At 35.8% G+C, this 25,104-nt stretch overlaps 1 protein-coding gene across 1 annotated transcript in view; it reads left to right on the top strand.

Annotated features, from left to right (window-relative positions):
• LOC129954107 (bromodomain adjacent to zinc finger domain protein 1A) overlaps positions 1 to 19,032 on the top strand; it is a 31,778-nt gene extending 12,746 nt beyond the window's left edge. The window contains exons 2-6 of the mRNA XM_056067790.1: positions 2,803 to 5,368; positions 5,445 to 6,487; positions 6,632 to 6,804; positions 17,582 to 18,029; positions 18,091 to 19,032. Of these exons, the coding sequence (XP_055923765.1) occupies positions 2,803 to 5,368; positions 5,445 to 6,487; positions 6,632 to 6,804; positions 17,582 to 18,029; positions 18,091 to 18,178 (4,318 nt within the window). The 3' untranslated portion in view covers positions 18,179 to 19,032. The remainder of the gene's footprint in view (positions 1 to 2,802; positions 5,369 to 5,444; positions 6,488 to 6,631; positions 6,805 to 17,581; positions 18,030 to 18,090) is intronic.
• The last annotated feature ends 6,072 nt before the right edge of the window (positions 19,033 to 25,104 follow it).

Genomic DNA, 25,104 nt, shown 5'->3' with positions numbered 1-25,104 from the left:
AGAAAGCTCTTTTTGCCTTGCTATTTTTTTTTCTCTTCTCATTTGTCATTTTGTTTGCCAACGAATACAAAAACAAAGTTTGGTCCGTTGCAAACAAATGTATATCTTTTTTATGAGCGTTTTGGTGCGTAAAAGAAGAAAGGGATGATAATGTTGGATCTTATTTTTTAGTTTTTTGTGAATGTCGAATGTTAGGTGTCCGGTAAGGAGAATAGAAGAAGTTGTATGTGTATTGCAATATGAAAATATTGTGTGGGCAAGAAGGGGCAAGTGAGTGTGCAGATGATGTGGTTTCTGTGTTTTACGTTCGCACGATCGTAGGTTCGCGACGTTTTTCTCATCGTCCATAGCTCAAAATCAGAAGAGATATCGACTTCAAATAAATTTTGTTATACAGATAAAAATATAATTTTTTAAGAAAATCCAACTAAAGGTTTTTTTATAAATCAAAAAAAAAAAAAACTAAACAAAAATTTGTCACCTTGAAAATTTTACGAATACAAAATTATTTTATCTCCAAACCAATTTTGTGCAACGAAAAATAAAGTTTTTAATATCTGGTAAAATTTTGAGAAAAATCTAATTGACAGTTTTTTTTTATAAAAAATAAAAACCTGAGAAAACATTACTCAAACCTTTTAAAAATTTATTTTCGACTCAAATATCTTTTCAAAAATTTGAGATCATGGTTTCCAACCAATTTTAATTTATAAGGAATATTGTTTTCAGCATTCTGAAAAATTTTGAGAGAAATCAAATTGACAGTTTTTTTTTACAAAAAATAAAAACCTAAACAAGAAAATTAATAAAATTTTGTAAAATTTGATTTGCGACTCAATACAATTTTGAGAAAAATAGAACTGAAAGTTTAAAAAAAATGTTAAAACCTAACAAAAAAACAATGTTTAAACTTCGTAAAAATTTAGTTTCGACTCAAATAGCTTTTCAAAATTAAAAATATTGTCTTCAACTCTTTTTTATTTTACAGAAAATATTGTTTTCGATAATTAGCAGTTTTTTTTTACTAGAAAAAAAATATTATTTTAATTGTTGACACATTATGTACAATGAGGTACATACATGTACATTGGACATATGTAGGTACCTCCTCATCCAATTGACACCAGTCAACAACACTTCATTACGTTTAAAAACATATAAAACAGAAAAATGTATTTGTGGAGATTTTTCAAAATTGAAGAAAAAGAAGAATTTATAAAAAAGATCCATATGAATGCACGCAACTAGCATTTAAATATCCGATTATAAGAACTCGAGCTATAAAGACAACCTTGTCCTAGCTTTGTTTCTATTTCCAAAGACAACTGTAAATATTTTTTTTTCTCGTCGTCGACAAGCGATCAACTCTCCTGCACCTATTTTCAACGCATCACCACCAGCCTCACCACAAAAAATCAAAATAAAACAGTTATGTTTTCATTTGCGAAGAATGATCTTGGTGTATTATGTGTTACTGTGCATTAGGATTATGAGAGGAAAAGAACATACAAAAATGATTTCAGATTTTTCTTTGCCTTAGTTTTCATTCATAGGAAAGAAGACGAGTAACATAGCTTTCGTGTATTCATTTAGTGAATGTGTTGAACTTTTTGAAAAAGCTCTTTTTTTGGTTGATTTCAGTTTCATATATCATTTCTCGCCATAAGGGTGAGACATCTGTATATTTTTTATTATCTGTGCTTATACCTTCACTGTTCATCGAGCTTGACTCTATCGGATGAACCTTTCAGCTTCAATGTTATTGCGGATACAAATCATTTTTATATCATTACCTTGAGTTGGGATTGTTGTGTAAGCTTTTCTAGGACCTATAGCTATAACTCCAATATAACGTAGAACAATTCTCAAAAGACTACTTCTGTAGTTTTTATCAAAGAAATCCAAAAATGGAAACAGAGCTTATTTATTTTTGGGTCTTTGAAGGTTTATTTCACTTAAGCTATTGTGTTTAGTTTTCATTTAGTTGCTGCTGTTGTTGTCTGCCTTGGCTTAGCTATCTCATAATGAAGTGATATTAAGATCGCCAGATAATAAGTCAACAGCTCAACAAGCTGTAGGAAACGTGTATTTTTTTGCTCCGATCTCCCCATGACCCGACAGAAATCTTTTATGGAAATAAGCCTTTTCCATAATTGTTTTGGCCACGTGTACATTGTAGTCCGTTCAACTACAACATAGAGAGAAATCATGAAATAAAAACTATTAAAAATTTTCTAGTCAGGAATTCAAGAACCTTGATATTTTTGTAGTTCAAGCTATATTATTCTAGCTGTTTTTAATAACACAATTTAGGGAATAAGCTGGGAAAACAAGCTAAGACCTCTTTAATCTAGCTTTAAAAGTTTTAAAACAGTTATTATTGGAATACATCTTTTAGTTTCCAGCTTATCTTCTTTTTATTCACGCAAAACCTAACTTTAACTTTTTAATTCACTAGACCCATTGTGAAGCAAGACATACAAATCTATAAACTACTCAATTTGGTGAGCTCCTGTCAGATGAACTGAAAATAGGATAACCCAAAAATTCAACAAGTTATGGTATCAAATAACGCCCCATAAAGATATTTTGCAGTTGAGACTTGCTTAGTTCAGAATTAATCCACTTAGATTATTCAAGTCCACTATACTATTCCATTGGCAATGGCATGAGTACAAATGATTCGATTTGGTCCCATTTTATGCTATTGAAAAGATCACATTAAACTTGTTCTAATAGTCTTCTTTACTCCTGATATTAGTATTTACTCTTACATTAATGTTTTTTTTTAATTTTTTTCAGAGATTACTTTCGTCACGTGATGGTAATAAATTCCACAATTTGGCAATGTGAAGTAACAAAACGTGAAAACCTAACATACGCGGAAGCGGTAAAAAGTGAACGACGAGCATTGAAAAAACGGGAGCAATTCAAAGATCATCTGCGGCCTATAGTGTTGCTGCTGATAGAACAAGCACAACAGTCTTCTATGAAAACCTTATGCCGCCTTGTATATCAATTTATACGCCCGCGTTACTTTATAAATGAGGAAGTAGAAGCAACTCTCAACAAATCATCGTGGAATAAGTATGCAATCAACAGTATTGCTCCCACATCACCTTCCAAATCACAACCCGAAGGCTTCGTCTACGATCCCACTCATCTAATGTATACGGTGCGAAAAGTCGATGGCACGAATCGTGGATCGGAGCATCAAATGCCCCATGATCATGTTCGCCGGCCCAAGATGACATTCGGTCATGATAGCTTAAGAATGTACATCGAAGACAACGTTGTCAGGGTGGAGGGTATTCTGAGGCCCAAGCCGGATTCCTACAAAAAATATATAACCGATAGGAAACTCACATTTGCCAAGATATTCATTGGAAATCTGCCTAAATTCGAACCCAGTCGAATCAAAAATATGGACAAGAAGCAGTCGACAATGTCAAAGTATTTGACTAAGAATGGATCCGGCAACGTGCCCATGACGGCAGCAGAACTTGCTGTGGAAGAAGCCGCACGCGAGGAGCGCGCCAAAAACCTAATCAAAGAAATGGAACGCGTGCGAAAGGAGAAGGAGGAAAAGCAGGCGGAGTTGGAGCGTAAAAAAGCAGAGCGTCTGGCAAAGATCGACGAGGAAGCCCAGGTGTTGTCCAAGAAAACCGACGACCTCGAGCGATTCGACCAGAAACCACTGCCCAAGTTCCAAACGGTCACTACAACTATCCCCACAAAATACTTCGGCGATGCTATTGTTGTGAATGAGTTCATGCATTCGTTTTCGCCAATCCTCAGCGGCAACAACGTCTTCAGAAATAAAATCAGTTTCTTGGAGCTGACGAGGGCCTTCACAACCAGAGAAGTTGTGGGTCCTCTCAGCGACATAATTCTGATCTTGGTAGGCACTATTTTCGGTCTGCAGCAGGAGGAGGAGTCTGAGTGTGCCGTGGAGTATGCCCGAGTGAAGCATTACGGTCAGCAGCCGTTCCAGACCATCGATGAGGCCACCGAAACACACGAATTCGTGAAGCGTCATTTCTCGTTTAAGCTCAACCAACTGCCCCTGGATGCTCACACCATCAGCGAGGTACTGCGTCTACATTTGCTCTCATCTGGGGCTAATGTCAGTGAGAGGGCGGAACGCTACCGTTTAACCTACCGCAACGGCTACTATTCGAGCGAAGACCCCGGCCTGGTGTTCCGGATGCAGCAACCGCATGTGCTGCGTGCGTTGAAGATGTACACAATCTATCAGCTGCCAATGCTTGAGATATTCAGGATTATAAACACACTCATAGCTCAGATCCTCAGTTACTCTTCGACCATAAATCTCATCGAGGAGCGTATGGAAGCCACAGCGAAGGCCAAACTAGAGTTGAAGGCTCTCGTGTCCGCCGAGAGGCAGCGTGCTCTTGGTGTCGAGGCCGAACGCAAGAAGCTAGTTGCCGAATATGCTGCCCAGTCGCTAGAGAATCCCACAGAAGCTAAAATGCTAGAAGAGAAGCTGAACAAGAAAGTTGCCGAGATGCTGTCGTTGAGCGCTCGCGAAAAGCGCAAATTCGAAACACAATTGGAGAAGCTCCACAGCAGTATGTTTGACTACATGGTCTTTCTGGGAAGAGACCGCGCCTACAGAAAGTATTATGTCCTTGAGTCGATTCCGGGGGTTTTTGTTGAGCATCCCCTCGACTCGTTAGACGTGTGTCTGGAAACCCCACCCAAGAACGTCCCCCATCTGGTGGGTTGTCCAAAGGGCCTAAAGGAAATCCGAACTCATTTAACAAAAATCTATGCCGATGAATCTAAGAAAAGGAAACAACAGAAGTCCAAGACACCTGTTCCCAGTAGTGCCACGACCGCCACTGCCGCAACCGATGGATCCACAGCTCAAGACAATAAGGAGAACAAAGAAAATCAAGCTGTCCTAAATGGTGACGTCAAGCTTAATGGCGATGCCACAAAGATGGAAGTAGACGGCGAGGTAGAGCCAGATCCTGTTGTCAATCCGCCAGAGCCTCCCACGCAATACGAACTGCTGATGTGTACAGGCGACCCTAAGAACTGCTTTGTACACGACCCAAAGAATCCAGATCAGCAAAGGTGGGCATACTTTTTCAAGGAGGAGGACATCGATGCTGTCATCAATGGCTTGAACAGCCTCGGCGAGCGGGAGAGCCAGTTGAAGGATAATCTGATAACTATGCGGGAGTTAATTGTGCGGCACACCAAGAAGTGCCCCTCCGACATGTTGTCCATGAATAACACCTCACAATTTTCCCGATTCAAACTGCATATAAAGAATGAGACCAAGAAGAAGTACAATGCTGCCAATTTTGGATTCCCAGATGATCACGATTTAAATGAGGTTTGTATTCTAGTTCTTGTTTTTATTTTAGGTAGGCTCAAAATATATTTGACACGAATTTGTTAATTCTTTTTAGGTGATGTATGCCATGCTCGTGGATCGAATTCTTCAACTGGAAATGGACATCACGTCTGGTGATTTGGGAAAACTCAAAGTAAAGAATATCGAAAAATGGCGCGAGGATATTCAAAACAACACCTACGATCCACAAGGCGAGCTCGCCTGGGGTTGGAGTGCTGACCAAATAAAGAAACCCTTCAAAGATCCCGGCGCAAGTTTGGGTGAGACTTTGGAAATCGATTCGGAAGACAGCGCCGACGAAGGTATATCCCTGCACGATTCTACTTTACTCCGCCAATGCGTAAAGAATCTGGCCTCGGCTCTGTTGCAAATCGAACAGGGTATTGAGCAGAAGTTCATGAAGGAGCCATTCGGTGTTAAAAATAACGTCTACGATAAGAAATCCGAGCCGTTGTTGGAGAAGGGTCGGGAGCGTCTTAAGGATTGGGAAGTGTCGCTTTTGCATTCTACAAGTTACTCTCAAGTTTTTCTGCATTTGAATATCCTGCATAGTGCCATAAAGTGGCAGCGATCCACAAACAAGTCGCTCTGTGCGATTTGTCGCCGTGGAACGGATCCTGATAAGATGTTACTCTGTGATGAGTGTAATGCCGGTACACATATGTTCTGCATGAAACCGAAAATGAAGACAGTTCCTGAGGGTAACTGGTATTGCCTGAAGTGTGTCAATACTTTGGGGTTGTCGAATGAACCCAAGAGGAGTACACGGAAGAGAGCTTTTATAATGTACGATGAAGAGAACGAAGCCAGCGTGGACTCTTCTCAGTCGAGCAGTCGTAGACAGAGCAGGCAAAGGCGAAGTAGGGAGGAGGAAGTGGGAGTAGTGGAAGAAGAACTGGACAACGATGATGAAGTTTTGGATGATGAGGAAGATGGCGATGGCGACGATGCCGGTGAGGAGGAGCAAGCTGAGGAAAATGGTCTGGGAGAAGAAGAAGAGGAGGCTGATGAGGACGAGCACCAAGAAATGGATACAACAGAGTGCGGCGAAAAGACGATTGGGGAATCAACTTACATGGAAGATGAAAGTTCCAGCGAGTAAGCAGTTGTGTTGTGTGTTTGGACGATCTTCTTGACCGTTTCTTAAGTTTGTTATAATTGTTTGCTGAGTCAAGAAGATCAACAAAACCAAGCTTCTTTTTCTTGTTAACATTTTTAATTTTGTTTAATTTATCCTCACAGGGAGGAAGATATTTGTGCAGTCTGTTCATATGATGGCGGCGAGATTTCTTGTACTGGATGCAAGTCAGTGTATCATTTGGATTGTGCAGAATTGAAACGAGCACCTCGCAATAGTTGGAATTGCAAAACCTGCCGAAAAGAACCAATGAAAAAACGCAAGAGCAAACAAAACGGTGAGTTTGAGAATTAAGAAAATTTATTAGTTTTTTTTGTTTTTGTTTAAAAGAAAACAAACCCCGTTTATTTGCTCATCATCATATTTGCGCACATCATTTGTCATATTTACAAAAATAAAAAACAAATTATTAATACCGTAATCGTTACATAATAAGCTTTTAAATTACCATAATAATTATTATAATTGTTTATACACACTCTTTGTTTAAATTATTAATATTTTTTTATATTATTATAATGCTCGTAATTTTTACAAATTTTTATATCGTTAATAAAGACAACATCGAAAAAGAAAACAAAACAAAAAAAATAGAAAACTAGAAGAAACAAAGAAAAATATTGGCTTTAAATGTTTTTTTTAATTAATTTAATTGGGTTAGTTTACACAACTTTTTGGTTAGGTTATTATTGTTTTTTTAAAGTTTTTCTTATGGCCTTGTTTTACCAAACATCCGCACTGTATATAAAAATGCATCTTTACATTCTTTGACAGGGTACTTTAAATGTATGTTGCACCTTTATAAGTAGATCAACTTATACAAAGGAGTCTTAGGTTCACGAATTTGTTACGTCCGTGAAGTTCCTCTTACGGGTTGGGTCTTATATTTTAAAGACATCTATTTATGAGGGTTTGCACCTTTCATCTTTTGTTACAGTGCACGTGAATTTTCTAGTGCTGCACTAGTAAAGCATCACAGATTTAACTTTGGAAAAGTCGTAGCAAGCAAGAGCTCTAAAGGAATACCATCAAGTCCAACCGCATTGTTTCTTTTCAATACTCTGATGGCGGTAATGATTTCTTCTTAACTTTTCATTATTTGAAAAGAGGTACTTTGCATGGTTAATCAGGCATAACGTTCACTCCACAGTTTAACGTATTTGGGGCTTTTATGATTATCTGGATTAAAATTTTTGAGATTCTGATCCTGACCCTAGACAAAAACGTGAAACAATGGAATAAACAATTTCTAATTTATTTTGAACTATCGATAAATAAAAGTCATAAAATTTTGTTTAAAAGAAGCAAAAGGAATCCGTAATAAAAAAAAACAGAAATGTTCGGTATGGAATTAAGTTTTTTTTTATATTACCCTCGATTAAGTAGATTTCGCAAACTTCCAAGGACTGGATTTGCGATTTATTGATGGTCATCACAAAGTCCAAACATAAGAAACAATAGACGTTTAAAATTGAATCTCATTTGTATTTTTCCTTTACGATTGGTGCCTCAGTGAAGTTATTCATCACCTTTTTCACAGCTAGTCTTGTTACTTATTACTTGAGAAACTTTGCATTGCACAGTCGAGGTTAATTAATGTACCGCAGCATAATGACAACTCATCCTACTTTTAACACAAATTGTGAGGTTATTGGGCCTATTATTTAAGACAACTAAGAACAAAGTTGAGTTGTAATCCGGAAATCGTTATTACCGATTACAACTAGTTGACACAAGTCAACCAATAGTCAACTAAAAAATGGTTGAATTTTTAAGTGTGCGGGCTATTATGTAAGCTAGTTGAGTTGTCTCTCAGTTGTGATTGTTTTCAAAATTCAACAACTGATATTTACCGGTTGTGCAGTGCATTTGTGTGTACAAAAATTTGTATTTAAATTAAAAATACGTTAACTAAAATAAACTCATTATGTTGTTTCTGATTTGTTTTGCTCCTGATTCAGTTACTCCATGGACAAAATTATTGACATCATGATCATTTGAATCGATCGCGTCATCATTTTCAATTTTACCTACATATAATACTTGAAAATGTTGACTTATGTTATGTAAAGCACAACTTGCATTAACAAATTTCGCAGCTCTTTTAGGACTAAAATGCAGTACTCGGGTTGATAGAAGGCACCTGAATTTACTTTTGATCACCCCAATCGTTCTTTCAATAATGTTTCTTATTTGTGCGTGTATAGTATTGGAACGTGATTCTGGGCTCCCACTTTCAGCCAATCGAAATGGAGTCATTAGATGTTTCTCTAAACGATATCCATTATCGCCCAAAATAAAAGTGTTCTAATCAAATTTATTTAACATTTCCTTATTTTCACTTAAATTTAAACGAATGAATCGAGATTATCACCGGAATATATAAAACGCACTTTCATTTTGTAGTCAAAAACCTGTCGATGATAAAATATGTTCCTATAAGAAAAATACTAAAGAAAAATACTATAAACAATCGTGACATTCAGACTGTAGTAACGTTTTCTTTTTAAATAGAGATGTTGGAAATTTTTGTTGGTGCTATTTGGAGCCTTTACCCATTGTGGACAGAAACGTTCTTTTACTACGTCCAGCACTTCTTTAATACTACCGAAACTGTTAGCTGAGCAAGGCCTAAATTAAAATCATCGCCACTGCACTTTTGGTAACTTCCTTCTGCCATGAAACGTAGGACAGTGCACAATTTGAGAATTGGGAAAATTGCAGAGGAACGCTGTGGTTGTTTCAAATAATATTTGATTTCGTTAAGCACATTAACAAATGCGTATTTGTTGAGTCTAAAATAACTTATAATTCTGCAACAAAACGAAGGCATTAAATAAACACTTCTCAACAAAAAATATGTTTACAAATAACAAAATTCCAATGGATTGGTGTGATCTCAAAAATTTTTCTCATCAGCGCAACATTGAAGGAATTTTCTTCTTCCAAATTTACATTTATAAAATTTTGCACTAAATTCGAAACTTTGAAATACCTATGTACATACGTATTTTACTTTACACAGCTGATTTTGACAAAAACAAGCACATAAAAGTAGTCAATGTCAAAAGTAGTTTGGTCAACTCAACTGAAAAAAGTTGTCTCCCATAATAAGAATTTTTTTTTGTAGTTGTCTTCAACTAGAGTTGTCTTGATTACAACTCAACTAAGTTGTAATAGTTGTGATCCATAATAGACCCTTATATTTTCGACAATTTCAGTGAATTTAAAAACTCCGTAGTACGTCATCCTGGGGAGTCATTCCGTAATTTCCGAAACGATAATCGTCAAAACGATTATCATTAACGATATCGTCAATAATTTGCTTCACGTAACTTTATCCCTATCGTCTCGTTCAATCGTTTTCAGTATAAGTTCGTTGAGTATATTATACTATGACTAAAATGTCAAAATGAACTCAACGAAAGATAATGCTTGTTCAATAGCTTGAAAATGTTATTAAACTTGGTTTTTCTCTATGAGAAAATTTGCAAAAAATGTATTGTTAATAAACATGCCACCTATTTGTAATGTTTATTGTTATTGTCACTTTTTGTGCTATAATTTGTTGCCGCCGAAGATAAAACAATAATATCAAAATGTTTGTCCATTGTCTGATATTTTTGTAAATCAGCTGCAGTAATAAACCCAATTTGAATTTGGTCCAAGGGAAGGAAGTGAAGACTTCATTTTATCCACAGAAAACATAACTTGGCTTTATTTATTTTACAACAACTAAGAGAGATTAGAATAGATAGAAGTTCCCATTCATCTCTTAATTTTCTTCGAAACAGAATTCATTGTATTTTTTGAGGTTTTATTTTCATTTTTTAACAGAAGTAAACTACACTGAACATTTTTTTACTTCGATTTGCTTAGTTATCAATGGAAATTAATAGCAGACGATACCTACTTAGCTATCGTGCAAACGCTATCGTTTTGACGATATCACTTTGACGATTATCGTCTTACGTGAAGTGAGACTATCGTCGAAACGCTATCGTCTAGCGATTATCGTTTTACGGAATGACCCCCCTGGTTCATAACAGTGTCGACTGATTTGAATTAATCCAACTGTCGCGGAATAAAAATCTGCTTAAGTTGAGATAATCGGCATCTTAATTTTTTGCTGGCAATATTGAACGTTCTCCAAGCCAAGCTCCTCTTTTGATTTTTTGATGGGTAATGCGATGAATCTGGTCGAGGTGCCAACTGCCACTTTATGATTTTCAACGTCTTTCAACTGCTTCCCAAACACATTTTCAGTTTCATTTAGTTGCAAAAATACTCGCATGTTAGTTGTTAATTGGAATAACTTTACGTACCGCCAGAAATATGATTATTTTAGACATTCTTTTAGTTTATCAGCAACAGTTGATCCAGGAATAACTGAAAAAGTATGACGAAAATAACCTGACAACAGAATCATAGCCCAATCAGACATAAATATTTTCGTTGTCACGAAGATCTTTCTAATAGGCCATTGTGCAAACGAACAATCAATTTGCTTCTATCAAAGTGTCGTACGCAATATTTTTTTGTTGATTTGAAAATTGTGGAACATTTCTACGAACTGTTTTGACCAATGCTTCAGTGCCGTATGTTCTTTTTGCAACCCGTGAATGCATACCCGAAGCATTTTCATATTTATTCAGCTTTTAAACCTTTTATCGACTTTCACAATAAAACCCAAACCCAAATTAGCGAAATCGGTTTAACCGTTCCCGAGTTCTAGCGGGATTAACAAACAGCGTTTCCCATACTGGGAAAAACTTTCTAAAGAAAACAGACAAATTTACTTACCAACATTTAAATGTTATCGACATTGAGGTCTAACGAGATTTGCTCGTTTTCCAGCCTCGTTTTTTTTTTTTTTTTACATTTTCTCCTACTACGTGGAAAAGAACTCTAAAACATGATCAAAAAAGTTGATTTTTTTTGTTTAGGAAAAAGAAAATGTGACAAAAATTCAGTTGTTTCAATTGTGATTGCGTTTTAAAAGCTGAAATAGGTTTATTTTACCAAAGAATTCCAGCAAACAACTGCACTACAAAGCACTTTGAATTTGTCATTCTAGCGTTCCTCAATTGGTATGTTGGCTACATGAACAATTATGGCAAGGAAACCATGAACAACTTTTGTTTGATTTGTTTTTTCATGAAACGCAATGCTGCATGTATTCAGACTTAAAGCAATTCATAATTTAACACCTATGAAACTGCTTTTGAGACACAATTCTTTTTTGAACGAATATTAAAATATGTGGATTTAAACTTTAATATCGCTTTTTTTTAAAAAAAAAAAAAAGGACTCATAACGATAAATTGCGTGGCGAAACAGTCCGTTGAGACCTAGGGCAAAGAGACTTACAACTCTCTCAACCATTCCTGTGTGCGAGTTGTCAGGGATAGAAGTAACCCTACAGTTTTAAGCCGAATCCGAACGGCAAACTTAGGAAATCACTTTTTATGACAAGAATTACTCTTGGATGATTTGTCAATTCCTCGCAAGAAGCAGTACCTGTTAAAAACACTTTAGATGGCATAGGCAGGAATCGAACCCAAGACTTATGGCCACGAGTACTAAAACAAGGGACTCATGCAATGTCTTTTTATTGCTAGTAATGTAAGCGTTGGGCTTTTATAAATTAAAAACTTATTCTTCGCAGGTTGTTTACTTTTTTATTGGCGTCCTTCTTGTTCGGTAGTCAGACAATAACTCCATGTACTAAAACTTACAAATGTCATTTTAGTTTAATAGCATATTGATGGGGCTACCAGCATTAAATTATTTGTAAATTTATAACATAAATTATTTGTACATTTATTACATAAATTATTTGTACATTTATTACACGCTTTTTTTTAACTTTCTAAAACTAATCATAACCAAAGCGAGTGGGTGGGCGAATAATTCGACCACTGCGTGTACTATAATTTTCATTATTCGAAAGTATATTATCATCAGGTTTATTATCTACAGGTATTTCTGACCCTAAATCACCGACGGGTTGACTAGTCAACTGATTAGAATCATTTGGATTCATAGGCCCAGCCGTTGGTTCAGGTTCATCCGCATTCACACTATGATTGATATCTTTATTTTGATTTAGATATTTTTTAACACCATTTACTGGTGGCACAATACTAATGTCTTTCAAATTTTCTAAATTATTTGTAACAGGACTTTTGATATGCTCTTCAAGTAACATATCACTTGTATCAAAGTTATTATTAAATGTCTTAGCAATAAATCTACGATTTCTTCTATAGTGATTATCAAAACAGTATTTTAAAATATAGGATCTATTGTTTACGATACCAACTACAGTGCCATAGTTCCACCCTTTTTCATTTTTTTAAAAAACAACGCGATCACCAATATTTAAGACAGGCAAGGTTTTTGCGTTTTGTGGTGTGGTGTTCATAGTAGTGTTTTTGTTTTTGCTTTTTCGTTTCAATTTTAAATTGAACAATCTGCTCACTTACATTGTTTCGGCACAGTAGTGCGTTTGAAATTGGTTGTTTTGTTTTTGCATTTCTACCAAGGAATAACTCAGATGGTGAATATTGCATACTTGCAATAGGAGTCGAATTGTACTCCAAAATTTTATATCGGAATTGATCAACGTTTCCGGTTTCAATACATCGTTTTAAAAGGTTCTTAGAGATAGCTACACCCTTTTCTGCAAGTCCATTACTTTGAGCATACCGAGGACTTGAAAATTTTAAGTTTATATTACATTCCCTTGCGAATAATTCAAATTCATATGAATTAAATGGATTATTATCACATTTCAAAATTGTAGGGTAACCAATTATGTTGAGTAAACGTAAAATTACTTCAATAATATGCTTTGATGTCTTATTTTTAAGTTGTTCCGCAAAGATAAAATTGGAATATGAATCAATTAATGAACAAATCCATAGCTACTATATGAAATGGGTATTCTGGTGATATTTCTTGAACTAAAGGTTCTTTCTGATTGTTTCTTTTAAATTTTTCGCAAATATCACAAGATGAAACTATTTCTATTATTTGCTGCGACATTCCCGGCCAAAAATACTTCATTCTTGCCGATGAAAGTGTTTTTTCGATACCTAAATGTGCCTCATGAACCATCTTACATATTTTTTCTTGTAGTTCAGACGGGATTACCAATCCATGATCCTTAAATAAGAGTCCATTTTCACAATGTAACTCATCTTTATATTTGTTATTTGAATGGCCAGCCATTCGTAACATATTTTCGTATACGACTATATTGTTCATCCTGTTCAAAAACTGATAAATACAGATCTAAGTTTTGCTTTGATAAACATGCAGATTTTGTAACCATATGTATTACACCCGATAAATCACTGAATTCAGAATCCACCTATAATTGCGCTCGTGAAAGGCAGTCAGCTACCAACATTTGCTTTCCGGGTTTATAAATCAATTCCATTAAAGGGAACTTTAATAAAAACATAAACATTCGCTGCAATCGCTGTGATACGTCATCAATACTGCGTTTAATTAGAACTTCAAGTGGCTTATGATCACTTTCAACGATAAAATCTCGACCGTATAAAAAGAAATGAAATCTCTGACATGAAAAAACGACCGCCAAAAGCTCTTTTTCAATTTGAGCCCACTTGAGTGAAGCATATGCGACAGGATGACCATCTTGTGTTAAAACACAACCCAGACCATCCTTAGATGCATCCGTTTGCACGATCACAGGCTTATTTGGGTCATAAACTGACAAAACCGGATTAGATTCAATAATTTTTAAAAGATTTTTCATTTCAATTTCATGACCCAATGTCCAACAAAACTTAACATTGTTATGGGTCAAATAACGTTACATAGGTTTACTGTAGACTCTATCTCCAGATCACATGACGATGTTGCATAAAGCGTAGTTGACAAATGTCAGGATTTTTTAGATCGCTGGTATCGTTGAAGTAGTAGTCTCCAGGTGGATTCTACATCTTTGTGATAAGGCAGGGCATGTGCACAGAAGATGAGAGATTGTCTCCTCCTCGTCCATTCAACTCATACAAAAATCATTTGCAGGGGCTCTAAGTCGAATAGCATGCCTTCCTATTAAGCAGTGCCCAGTCTGGACACCTATAACGTAGCTTATGTGCAATCTGGCGCCTGGCGCTAAGATTAGGCCAAATTAGTTTTGTCGCTAATTAGGTGGTGCTGTTATTCCACCTGAAGTGTGTTTTCTCTATGGTATCTTCCTTAAGCATAAGTTTTTATAAATTTACATTGTGAACCAACAGAGGTTAAGTTGTTCCGCTTTTTGCAAGTTCGTCAGCTTTGCAATTTCCTGGAATGTCTCTATCGCCCGGCACCCAGAAAAGGGGAATGTGTGCTCCTTACTCCATTTGCATTCTTTAAGCTTATCCGGATCACATTCGTTGAGACAGGTTACATTTTTTACAAGCTATTCTTCAGTTCCAAATGTGGTCTGTTTTTTGAAGGTTGCTCCACATCTTATTTTAATTGTCAAATGAAATTTCGTTTAGCTCATTAAATTCTAGACGAACGAAAGTGTTTAAGGGGAACTAAAAACAAATCAGATTAAAGCCAATGAATGGAAAGAAACCAAAATTAATTACGTAATCCGGGTTTCGTATGCGTTTCCACCTTTCCCGGTTGTTGGCCGAATCCAAGGCTGTAAACTTACTTACTTAAGGTGGCGCTACAGTCCTGTGTGAACTAGGGCCTCACCCAACAAACTTCTACATCTAGCTCGGTCCCTAGCTAGATGTCTCCAGTTTCGCGCTCCAAGTTGGGTGAGGTCACCTTCCACTTGTGCGCGCCACCTGATCCGCGGTCTTCCTGTACTGCGCTGTCCTGTGGGTGCGGATTCGACGACTTTCCGGGCCGGAGCATTGGTTTCCATGCGTTCTACGTGACCCAGCCATCTCAGTTGTTGGACTTTTACCCTTCTGGCTAAGTCTACGTCGCTGTATAGCCCGTACAGCTCGTTGTTCCATCTTCTCCTCCACTCCCCTTCGATGCATACGGGACCGTAGATCACACGAAGAACTTTTCTCTCGAAGCGACCCAAGGTGCTTTCATCCGCTTGTGTCATGGTACATGCTTCTGCACCGTATAGCAGGACGGGGATGATAAGGGTCTTATATAGCAACACTTTGGTCCCTCGAGAGAGGACTTTACCACTCAATTGCTTTCTTAGTCCAAAGAAACAGCGGTTAGCAAGAGCTATTCTGCGTTTGATCTCAGCGCTGGTGTTGTTTTCTGCGTTTACAGCGGAGCCTAGGTAGACAAAGTCCTTGACTACCTCAAAGTTACGTCTGTCGATGGTGACGTTTTTACCAAAACGTCGGTGTTGCATGTCCTTTCTAGACGACAGCATGTACTTTGTTTTGCCCTCATTAACCGTTAAACCCATTTTTGCCGCTTCTGCCTCAATACTCACAAAAGCCCCATTGACATCACGCTGAGTTCTTCCGATTATGTCAATGTCATCAGCATATGCCAGTAATTGGACAGACTTTTGAAAGATAGTGCCTCTAGTGTTGACGTGTGAGCTCTGCACTATTCTTTCAAGCACGATGTTAAAAAAATCGCATGACAGCGCATCACCCTGTCTAAAGCCTTTTTTGACACCAAAAGGTTCTGTTAAGTTGTTTCCAACCTTTATGGAGCAGCGTGAATTCTCCATGGTCATCCTGCACAAACGGATGAGTTTGGCAGGGATGCCAAAACTAGACATGGCTCTATACACCTCGTCCCTGTATATGCTGTCATATGCGGCCTTGAAATCGATGAAAAGATGGTGGGTGTCGATTTGGTGTTCTTGAATTTTTTCCAGGATCTGCCGTAAAGTGAATATTGATCAAATGTGGACTTTCCTGGTCTAAAACCACATTGATAAGGACCTATCAGTTTGTTGACGATGGGCTTTAGACGTTCACATATTACGGCAGAGAAGATTTTATAGGCGATGTTAAGTAGACTTATTCCTCTATAGTTGGTGCAGTTTAGAGGGTCTCCTTTTTTTCAAGGCTGTAAACGTATTTATTTAATTCATATAGTTTGCATTTTCGGCAGACGGCTTATAACCCATGCATGTAAATCTTTTAAACTAATTCTGTAAATATTAATTCTGTATATATTAAATATTATTATTTTATATACGCCTTTCTTCGAGCGGAGATATGGTCTTCTCTTCTGTCTTCTAAAATAAATTGTTTTTTTTTTTTGCTCAAGTGTACTACGTGCCTATGTCAGCTTCGAAGTTACCGATAGTCAGATACTTTGTCCAAATTGCACTTGTAATTTGGTTCTGAAACGTCGTTGTCAATCATCATACTCACTTGTACAACCTTTGTCCGTTCCATTCGACCTAGGTAACCTGTCTATTACCAGATTCCATTGAACTTAGTTTTCCTCACAATGTCTGCTTGAAAATAGAATATTTACCGAGCTAGACCGAGTCTGATCTAGAGTCTATAATTTAAATGTAAATACCAGCAAGCTTATGCTCCTGGTTTGGAACGTCAACGTCATGGGATTTCAGTAGAATTTGTTCATCAAACCGTTAGAAAGATTATTGAGGATGCATACATCTTTTTCTAACTTCCAAGTCGCCAATCCCTATTTTCCAAACGTAAGAGATTTTCATTTTACTTTCCAGCAGTAATTTCGTGCTTTATCAAAAACATCAAATTACATTAAAGAACCAAGTGAGATACAACAATCGGAATTGCCACCTTTAGACATTGTTCACAAATTAAGATTAAATCGGTTGTGACTTAAATTTGTACTCAATTTGAAATTGGAAAAGAGGTGATACAAATTATTGTTAATTTAGCTATTCCTACACAGAAAGCACTACAGAGCTTTTTCATTCACACATTCACATTGTTATTAACCAACTGTGTTTAAGTTTTATTGTGTTATGAATTATGTTAACTTATTCATCAACCTCATTTATGAATGTTCGCTTAACTAATTGGTATGACCGAAAAATACATATCCAATTATACTTCAAACATTCTAAAGAAATGAATTATCTTCGATTATAGATTCATCGGCAGAAGATGAAGACTCCGATCAACCCTTAGTCAAACGTGCTCGTTCATCAACCAGCAGCGGTAGCAAGCGTTCGTCTGTTCGCAATTCAATGCACGACAGTTTCAATAGCAATGGAACTGCTGATGATTCAATTCGTTCCAATAACAACAACAATCGACGTCGACGAGCTGGCGAAAATCTTCCACTAAACAGCTCCTTGCTGTACGAACTTCTAAATGACATTATGAAAAATGAAAACTCCTGGCCATTCCTAAGACCCGTCACACATTCTGAAGTTCCTGATTATCATACGATAATAAAAGAACCCATGGACTTTGCCAAAGTCAAATCAAAGCTCAATATGGGCAAGTATACGATTAACGAAGAACTTCTTAAGGACATTGAATTGGTCTTTAAAAACTGTGACATTTACAATCAGGAGGGAAATGAAATTTATGAGTAAGTTTTAATAAAACTATTTATGATTTTGTTGTTACTGATGAATGATTTAATTTTTTAGAGCTGGAAGTGCATTGGAAAAATTCGTTATGCAGCAATGTAAGGAACGAAATCTACCCTTTCAACCGAGTGACATGAATCGATTATGAGCCAACGAGCCCAGTGCTATGGAGTCATCTTCTTCTCCTAACACTGAAAACACCCAAAAGGAAAAGCCCCAACAAAATTACAAGATGTTTTTTATTTAGTCAATGCAAATTGAAACATATATGTATGTACATCCAATATTTTGAGAATCGCATTTGTCCTACATAAATATTGCTCGTATTGGGATTTCATATTAAACCAATCAATCCAAAGCATTTTTATTTCATAGATTTTGTTATGTTGATCAAATAATATTATGTTCATTTCTATAAACAATAAGAAAGGACGTACGACACACTAAATGTAATATAGTAAATTTTAAATTTAAAACGTATTCATAAAATATTATAATTATATTATTCAAAGAAACTATTTGTATGAGTGCAGCAAATGTTTGTTAAAAAAAAAAACCTTAAACTTACGTAAGAGAGCAAAATTGATAGTTTTAAGATTTTTAAATATAATTAGCTATAGCGCATATTAACGCATACGAGTAGATAAAAAGTTAGATCACTATTTATCCAAGTTGAAAAGAAAATACATTAATTAAGTTTATTTTTTATTTTGTTTAATGTTTTCGAAATTTCTTTTTGTTTTATATTTTTGAAAAATAAAAAAATAAAACGTTTTCTGGTTGGATTTAAACAAAACTAAAGTTATACACGTTCCGTTTCGGGAAGATCATAGATTTGATGATTATTATTAAAGTTTAAATTTACTTTGAGGAATTATTAAGTTTTCTACAACAACAACACAATTTAGTGGATATGTATGAGTAATATGTAATATGTTGAACAATGATACGAGTAAACGTAAAATAAAAATAATATAATAATTATAACAACTCCAAATTAAATGTTGTTTTTATTAAGCTTTGTAATTTGATTAATTGATGCTCGTTTTTGTCGCCTGCAATTATGGGGTTTGAATTTGAGAACTGCCTTCAAAAGCTTGGTATGTAACTAGACGTTTCTAATTTGCATGCCAAGTTGGTTTAGGTCCGCTCGAAGTTTTGTTAGGCTTCCTTTACTAAGTCTTGTGCATCAGCTGTGGAATCAAAGACGGTAAAAATGCTTTTGATTCCCTATAAATGAACCAGCTACAGTCGACTAGACTTCAGGTTTTTTTTTTTTTGATAGTTAAGTTTTAAGATTCAAAATCAAAATCAAATGGGGTGGCGCAACAGTCCGTTGTGAACCAGGGCCTAGTGACTTACAACTCTCAGCCATTCCTGTGTGCGAATACTGTTGTCAGGAATGGAAGGGACCTACAATTTTAGGCCGAATACGAACGGCTAGTTTGAGAAAGCACTTTTTCATGACAAGAATTACTCTTGAAGGATTTGTCAATTCCTCGCAAGAGGCAGTACCCGTGAAATTGTTATTTTTTTTTTAAATTAAGGTGGCACAGGCAGGCATTGAACCCAAGACCCCTTGCATTACAGTTTTAAGATTATAAAATAAAAAAGAAGAACGAACTATATCCGAACCCGTTCTAAATTGATCTTATCAGAAGATTCAAATTACCCTTGGTGTGATGATGTAAGAAGTTTTGGGTTCAATCCCTGCAAGTGCCACCTAAAGTTTGTTCTTCACTGGTACTGTCTCTTGCGGTGACTTAACAAATTCACCGAGAGTAAATCTTGTCAAATCAACCGTTTGGATTCGACATAATATAAACTATAGTTCTCCTCAATCTCTGATAAGACGTAAGGAACAGGAATGGTTTGAGAGTTCTAAGTCACTAAATAAAAAAAATGTCAAGTTATTAGACGAATTCTCGTCATTCGCGCAAAGTGTTAATTCAGATACTGAGGCTCACGGAATGCTCCTAGACCTCCTAGCAGATTTCCCAAGTTTAGGCACAGACAACAGATGCTGCTAAGGTTCATGTATGCATTTAAGTCAGGATTGCTGGTTCATGAGGGAATCGATCAGTTCCTCTTCTAAAATGACAATAAGACATATTTAGACACTGACTACATTGTACCAGCCAGATACACACGATATTGATGATTAGTTTATCATGATTGAACTTGAAAGTCGGGCGGCGCGCGGCACAAAATCTAGTAGTGCACATTAGTGACGGAAAAACAAAGTACATGGTGATGTCGACTAGAAGAAGAAAGCGGGACAAACGTGTGTAGCAGAGCAAATAGTTTAAGTCAATGGTAGCAGCTAAAAACAACTTTGAATAACAGATGCGCGGGAGGCCGCTTAAATCCAACAGAACCCACTACTGTCTAAAAAAATCCTTACATACAGAAACCTGACAGATACAAAGCTTCACCGATGACACCGGTTTCTGTGATAATGCTTGAATTAAGTTCGGTTACCTAGATTACACGATCAAAGATATATATAGATTTGTATATAGATAACAGTGTGCCAAAGCTCACGGCGGCGCTGGAGAAATTACGCAACTGCATGATATCTCGGCTCTTAATTTAGAAAATTAAATGATGTGTCGACTCTCGATCTTGAAAATTCGATATATTTGATGAAGAAGACCAAGTATCGGATCCCTGATAAAATATGGAAAGTAAAGGTACAACTGATTTTAAAGGGGATGTGAATAACGTTATTAAATAAAGTTACACAATTTAAAGATGAATAATGTATTGCTACCTATTCCACTGAATGAAGATTTCAATTTAATAGTTCTTCATCTCTATAAAACATCTCGTGCTACCAGTCTTGCTATGAAGTCCTGAGTGCCATACAATAAGCAGATTGGGAATACCATAGTTTCTCAGCTAGATAGCCTTCATAGATTGGGAACCTTACAAACCAAAACAAGCTTCATATGAAGACCTATTTAGAAAAGTTTCAGGGACTTCTTTTTGTTATTTCAAAATATCGAAACATGCTAGTAAATTATTTTTGTTTTAATAATCAACAACTTTAACCGAATATCTATTTAGTCATGCCATAAATTTTGTTAAAAAACTTCAAGACTGTTTTGCTCAAAAAATCCATTTGATAAAAAATGGTTATAACGAAGACTCTACCTTTGGGACTTGCACTACACTAAATCTCTAACGCTTCATAGCTAACTCTAACTTTTTCAGCGCGTAAGGTAGAACATAAGTTACATATTGTATCACAACGGATTAACTATTGGCCTTAGTGTGTTCATTTTCACGTCAATGGCCACTTAACTAAGTGTAAGTAAGTAAGCCACTTAACCTAACTTGGTGTGACATACAAAGCCAAAAAACCACAAGTAATTTAAGGAGAAGCTTAAGATTGGCTTTCGGAAATTTCATACTTTCATCCCCAAGATTCTTTTCTGTAGTCAGAATTGGAGAACGACTACTGAAAGTTTTAAATTCTTAAGTTATTTTTAACTGAAGCAGTGTCAAAGAGATCAGTAGAAACATTGCGTGCCACTATAATTCGATGGCCACGACGTTCAGTGCTAACATTAAATCTAAACTGGGTCATTTGACCTAATATAATTCCCAAATAAATGAAACATTAGGAGCATGCACCAACTCATCTGTAAGACATAGTCGGAAGAAAGCATGCCTGATTAATAGAACCTCAGTATTGTTTGCCCGATCCTGAAAAAAGGAGACCCTCTAAACTGCACCAACTATAGTGGAATCAGTCTTCTTAACATCCCCTATAAAATTTTCTGTGCCGTAATATGTGAACGTCTAAAGCCCATCGTCAACAACATGAAATATTCTCATTCCGGCAGATCCTGGAAAAAACCCAAGAACACCAAATCGACACCCACCATCTTTTCATCGATTTCAAGGCCGCATATAACAGCATCTACAGGGACGAGCTGTATAGAGCCATGTCTAGTTTTGGCATCCCTGCCAAATTCGTCGCATGTGCAGGATGACCATGGAGAATTCAGGCTGCTCCATAAAGGTTGGAAGCAACTTAACAGAACCTTTCGATGTCAAATAAGGTGATTTTTTAAAATCGTGCTTGAAAGAATAGTGCAGAGCTCACACGTCAACACTAGAGGCACTATCTTTCAAAAGTCTGTCCAATTACTAGCATATGCTAATGACATTGACATAATCGGAAGAACTCAGCGTGATGTCAATGGGGCTTTTGTGAGTATTGAGGCAGAGGCGGCAAAAATGGGTTTAACGGTTAATGAGGGCAAAAAAAAGTACATGCTGTCGTCAAGAAAGGACATACAACACCGACGTCTTGGTCAAAACGTCACCATCGACAGACGTAACTTTGAGGTAGTCAAGGACTTCGTCTACCTAGGCTCCGCTGTAAACGCAGAAAACAACACCAGCGCTGAGATCAAACGCAGAATAACTCTTGGTAACCGCTGTTTCTTTGGACTAAGAAATCAATTGAGTGGTAAAGTCCTCTCTCGAGGGACCAAAGTGTTGCTATATAAGACCCTTATCATCCCCGTTCTGCTATACGGTGCAGAAGCATGGACTATGACAAAAGCGGATGAAAGCACCTTGGGTCGTTTCGAGAGGAAAGTTCTTCCCATTATCTTCGATCCCGTTTGCATAGAAGGTCAGTGGAGGAAAAGATGGAACGACGAAGCATAAAAGTCCAACAAGAGATGGCAGGATCACGTAGACCGCATAGAAACCAATAGTACGGCCCGGATTGTCTCCGAATCCACACCCACAGGATAGCGCAGTAAAGGAAACCCGCGGATCGGAAAGTGTCCTTACCCAACATGAATTGTGCAACTAGAGACATCTAGCTATGTGTGAAAGATTGTTGGTAGAGCCCCTAGTTCACACAGCCCCATTTTAAGTAAGTAAGTTTGTCATATTATTTTTAGTTTAATACTTAAAAACCTTAATAACGTTTGTATTCAGAGCTTTGTTTTACTTATGGCATCAGTGCTGAAACAAATAAAATCCACTTTAAGATCAGCTTTGATCATCCCATAATAGATTCGATAAATTTTTTTTAAAAAACACTCAAAATAAAACATTCCTTTCGATTTTCGCTTTTCATTTATAGTTTTATTATTTTTAAAAAGAAATTGTTATTTTATATCTTACAAATTTCTTTTAAATTAAAATTCTAAATTAAAAATACTATGCCTGCGCTTCAGTTAAATAAAATGATAAATGTAAATAAATTGATGAGTACACGATAAGAAAGGTTTTTGTTTTTTATTTTATTATTAAAAAATTAAAATCAAATATATTTTATGTATTTGATTAATTGTGAGCAAAAATAAAACTAAATCATATTTTTCTGTGATATAACACAAATCATTAATTTTTTCTTCAATTTAAGTTAATTTATTTTATTTATTGATTTTGGTTCATTTATTCAATTTGAATGTTATAAAAATTTAGTTTTCCTTAACTTATATATCTAGATAAAAATTAATTTACACATTTATAGAGAATCAAAAAACTTTATTTATGTTTTTATTTACTTTTATTTTTTTTTAAAGAACCTCGTAAGCCTCAATTAATGATGTGGCTATATGATTTTGGTTAAAATGTATTCATAATGCAGAACTTTTCGTCTCCTAATCATCAGAAAAATTCTTCTTGAACTAACTTTTAAAGTGATGTATTTCAATGTTTAAAACTCGTGGTTTGGAGATTTTAACTCGAATGATTTCGATGAGTTAAGTGATTTTCGATACATAGGTTGGTGAATTTTACACCATTTCAAACCATTTTTAAACCTCAGCTAACTCATCATAATCTACGAGTTATTATTTATTGACCCCAAGATAAATAGTAACCCACGATTTTGCAATTAGTCATAAGACTAATGAATTACTAATTGTTATCTTGTACACAAGTAAGTTCTGATTTTCTTGTTTAAATTGCAATAAATTAATAAATTAACATGTAATAATGATAATGAACAACAACAAGCTTCACTTGATAGATTTCGGATTACTTGGTAATGTGGAGCTAATATATGTACGTATCCTTTTAAATGTTTATAAAGTTTTAATTTGAAATAGCTGCAAGTATCTGGATGATCCTAATCAAACAAAGTTATCGATCGAAAATCATATCGAAAGTAAAAAGTTTAACTCGACACGAATGAATGTCTGTCTTTTAAGGCTTATTAATCCCTCTACTGACTTGACTTGCAAAATTTGGGGATTTTTGTTAAATCAATAGAAAAGTAAAAAACTGAAAAACAAATTTACTTGTTTTTAAAATTAGATTTCGATTGATTTCAAGAATCTATCTAAATGTGGAAGTCTTCGTTTGGTACTTGGTTTAGTTTCTGTGAAAAGTAAGATTTATGCTTGAAAAGTTTAACGGTCGATTTTTCCATTTTTTATTATAGGAAAAAAAAAACAGTAGATTCGAATAAAAAGGACGCAAACGTCATCTAAGTAAAGAACTTAATGATTTTCCCAACAAAAATGTATGGAAACTATTTCAACAGAAAAAGACATGAGTCAGAGAGTGACCCTAACGAGCGTTTTCAACTCTTATTCCGAAGGTGCTGTTTAAATTTTGCACTAATGGATTTGGAACTTTTCAGAAAAGCATCAATTTTGTGGTTCCACAGCAAAACCACTAGGAAACAAAGAGTTACAAATTTTGAATTAAAAATTAAGCTACGTAAATCTTAGTGCAGCTCTCTTAATTTGCATTTTCAAAATATCTCTTTTCTAGTTTTAAATAATAAGCGTTTCCGTTTCTAAACAATACAATATTGGCCCCAGAGCAGCAGAGAAAATTCTTTATACGAAAAAGAAACAAAAAATTGACCAACATTTCATCAACACGAACTATTTTAACCAAAATTTGGAGTTCGTATAGAGTGAAACCTTTAGCCTTAAATTCAGTGGCAATATTTTAGTTCCGTTTAAAGCTGTGCTAGATTGTTAGATTGTTTTTGTCAGTTGTAGTACGAATCTTCTCCGGTGGAAACTGTGCGATTATTAAGCCCTGTAACAAATTCATTCGTAATCGCAAGCTTTTACCAATACC

This window comes from Eupeodes corollae, chromosome 1, assembly GCF_945859685.1.
Source record: "Eupeodes corollae chromosome 1, idEupCoro1.1, whole genome shotgun sequence".
NCBI classification, from domain to species: Eukaryota; Metazoa; Arthropoda; class Insecta; order Diptera; family Syrphidae; genus Eupeodes; species Eupeodes corollae.
The sequence above is the reverse complement of the archived record's forward strand: the minus strand, read 5'-3'. Positions and strand labels throughout refer to the sequence as shown.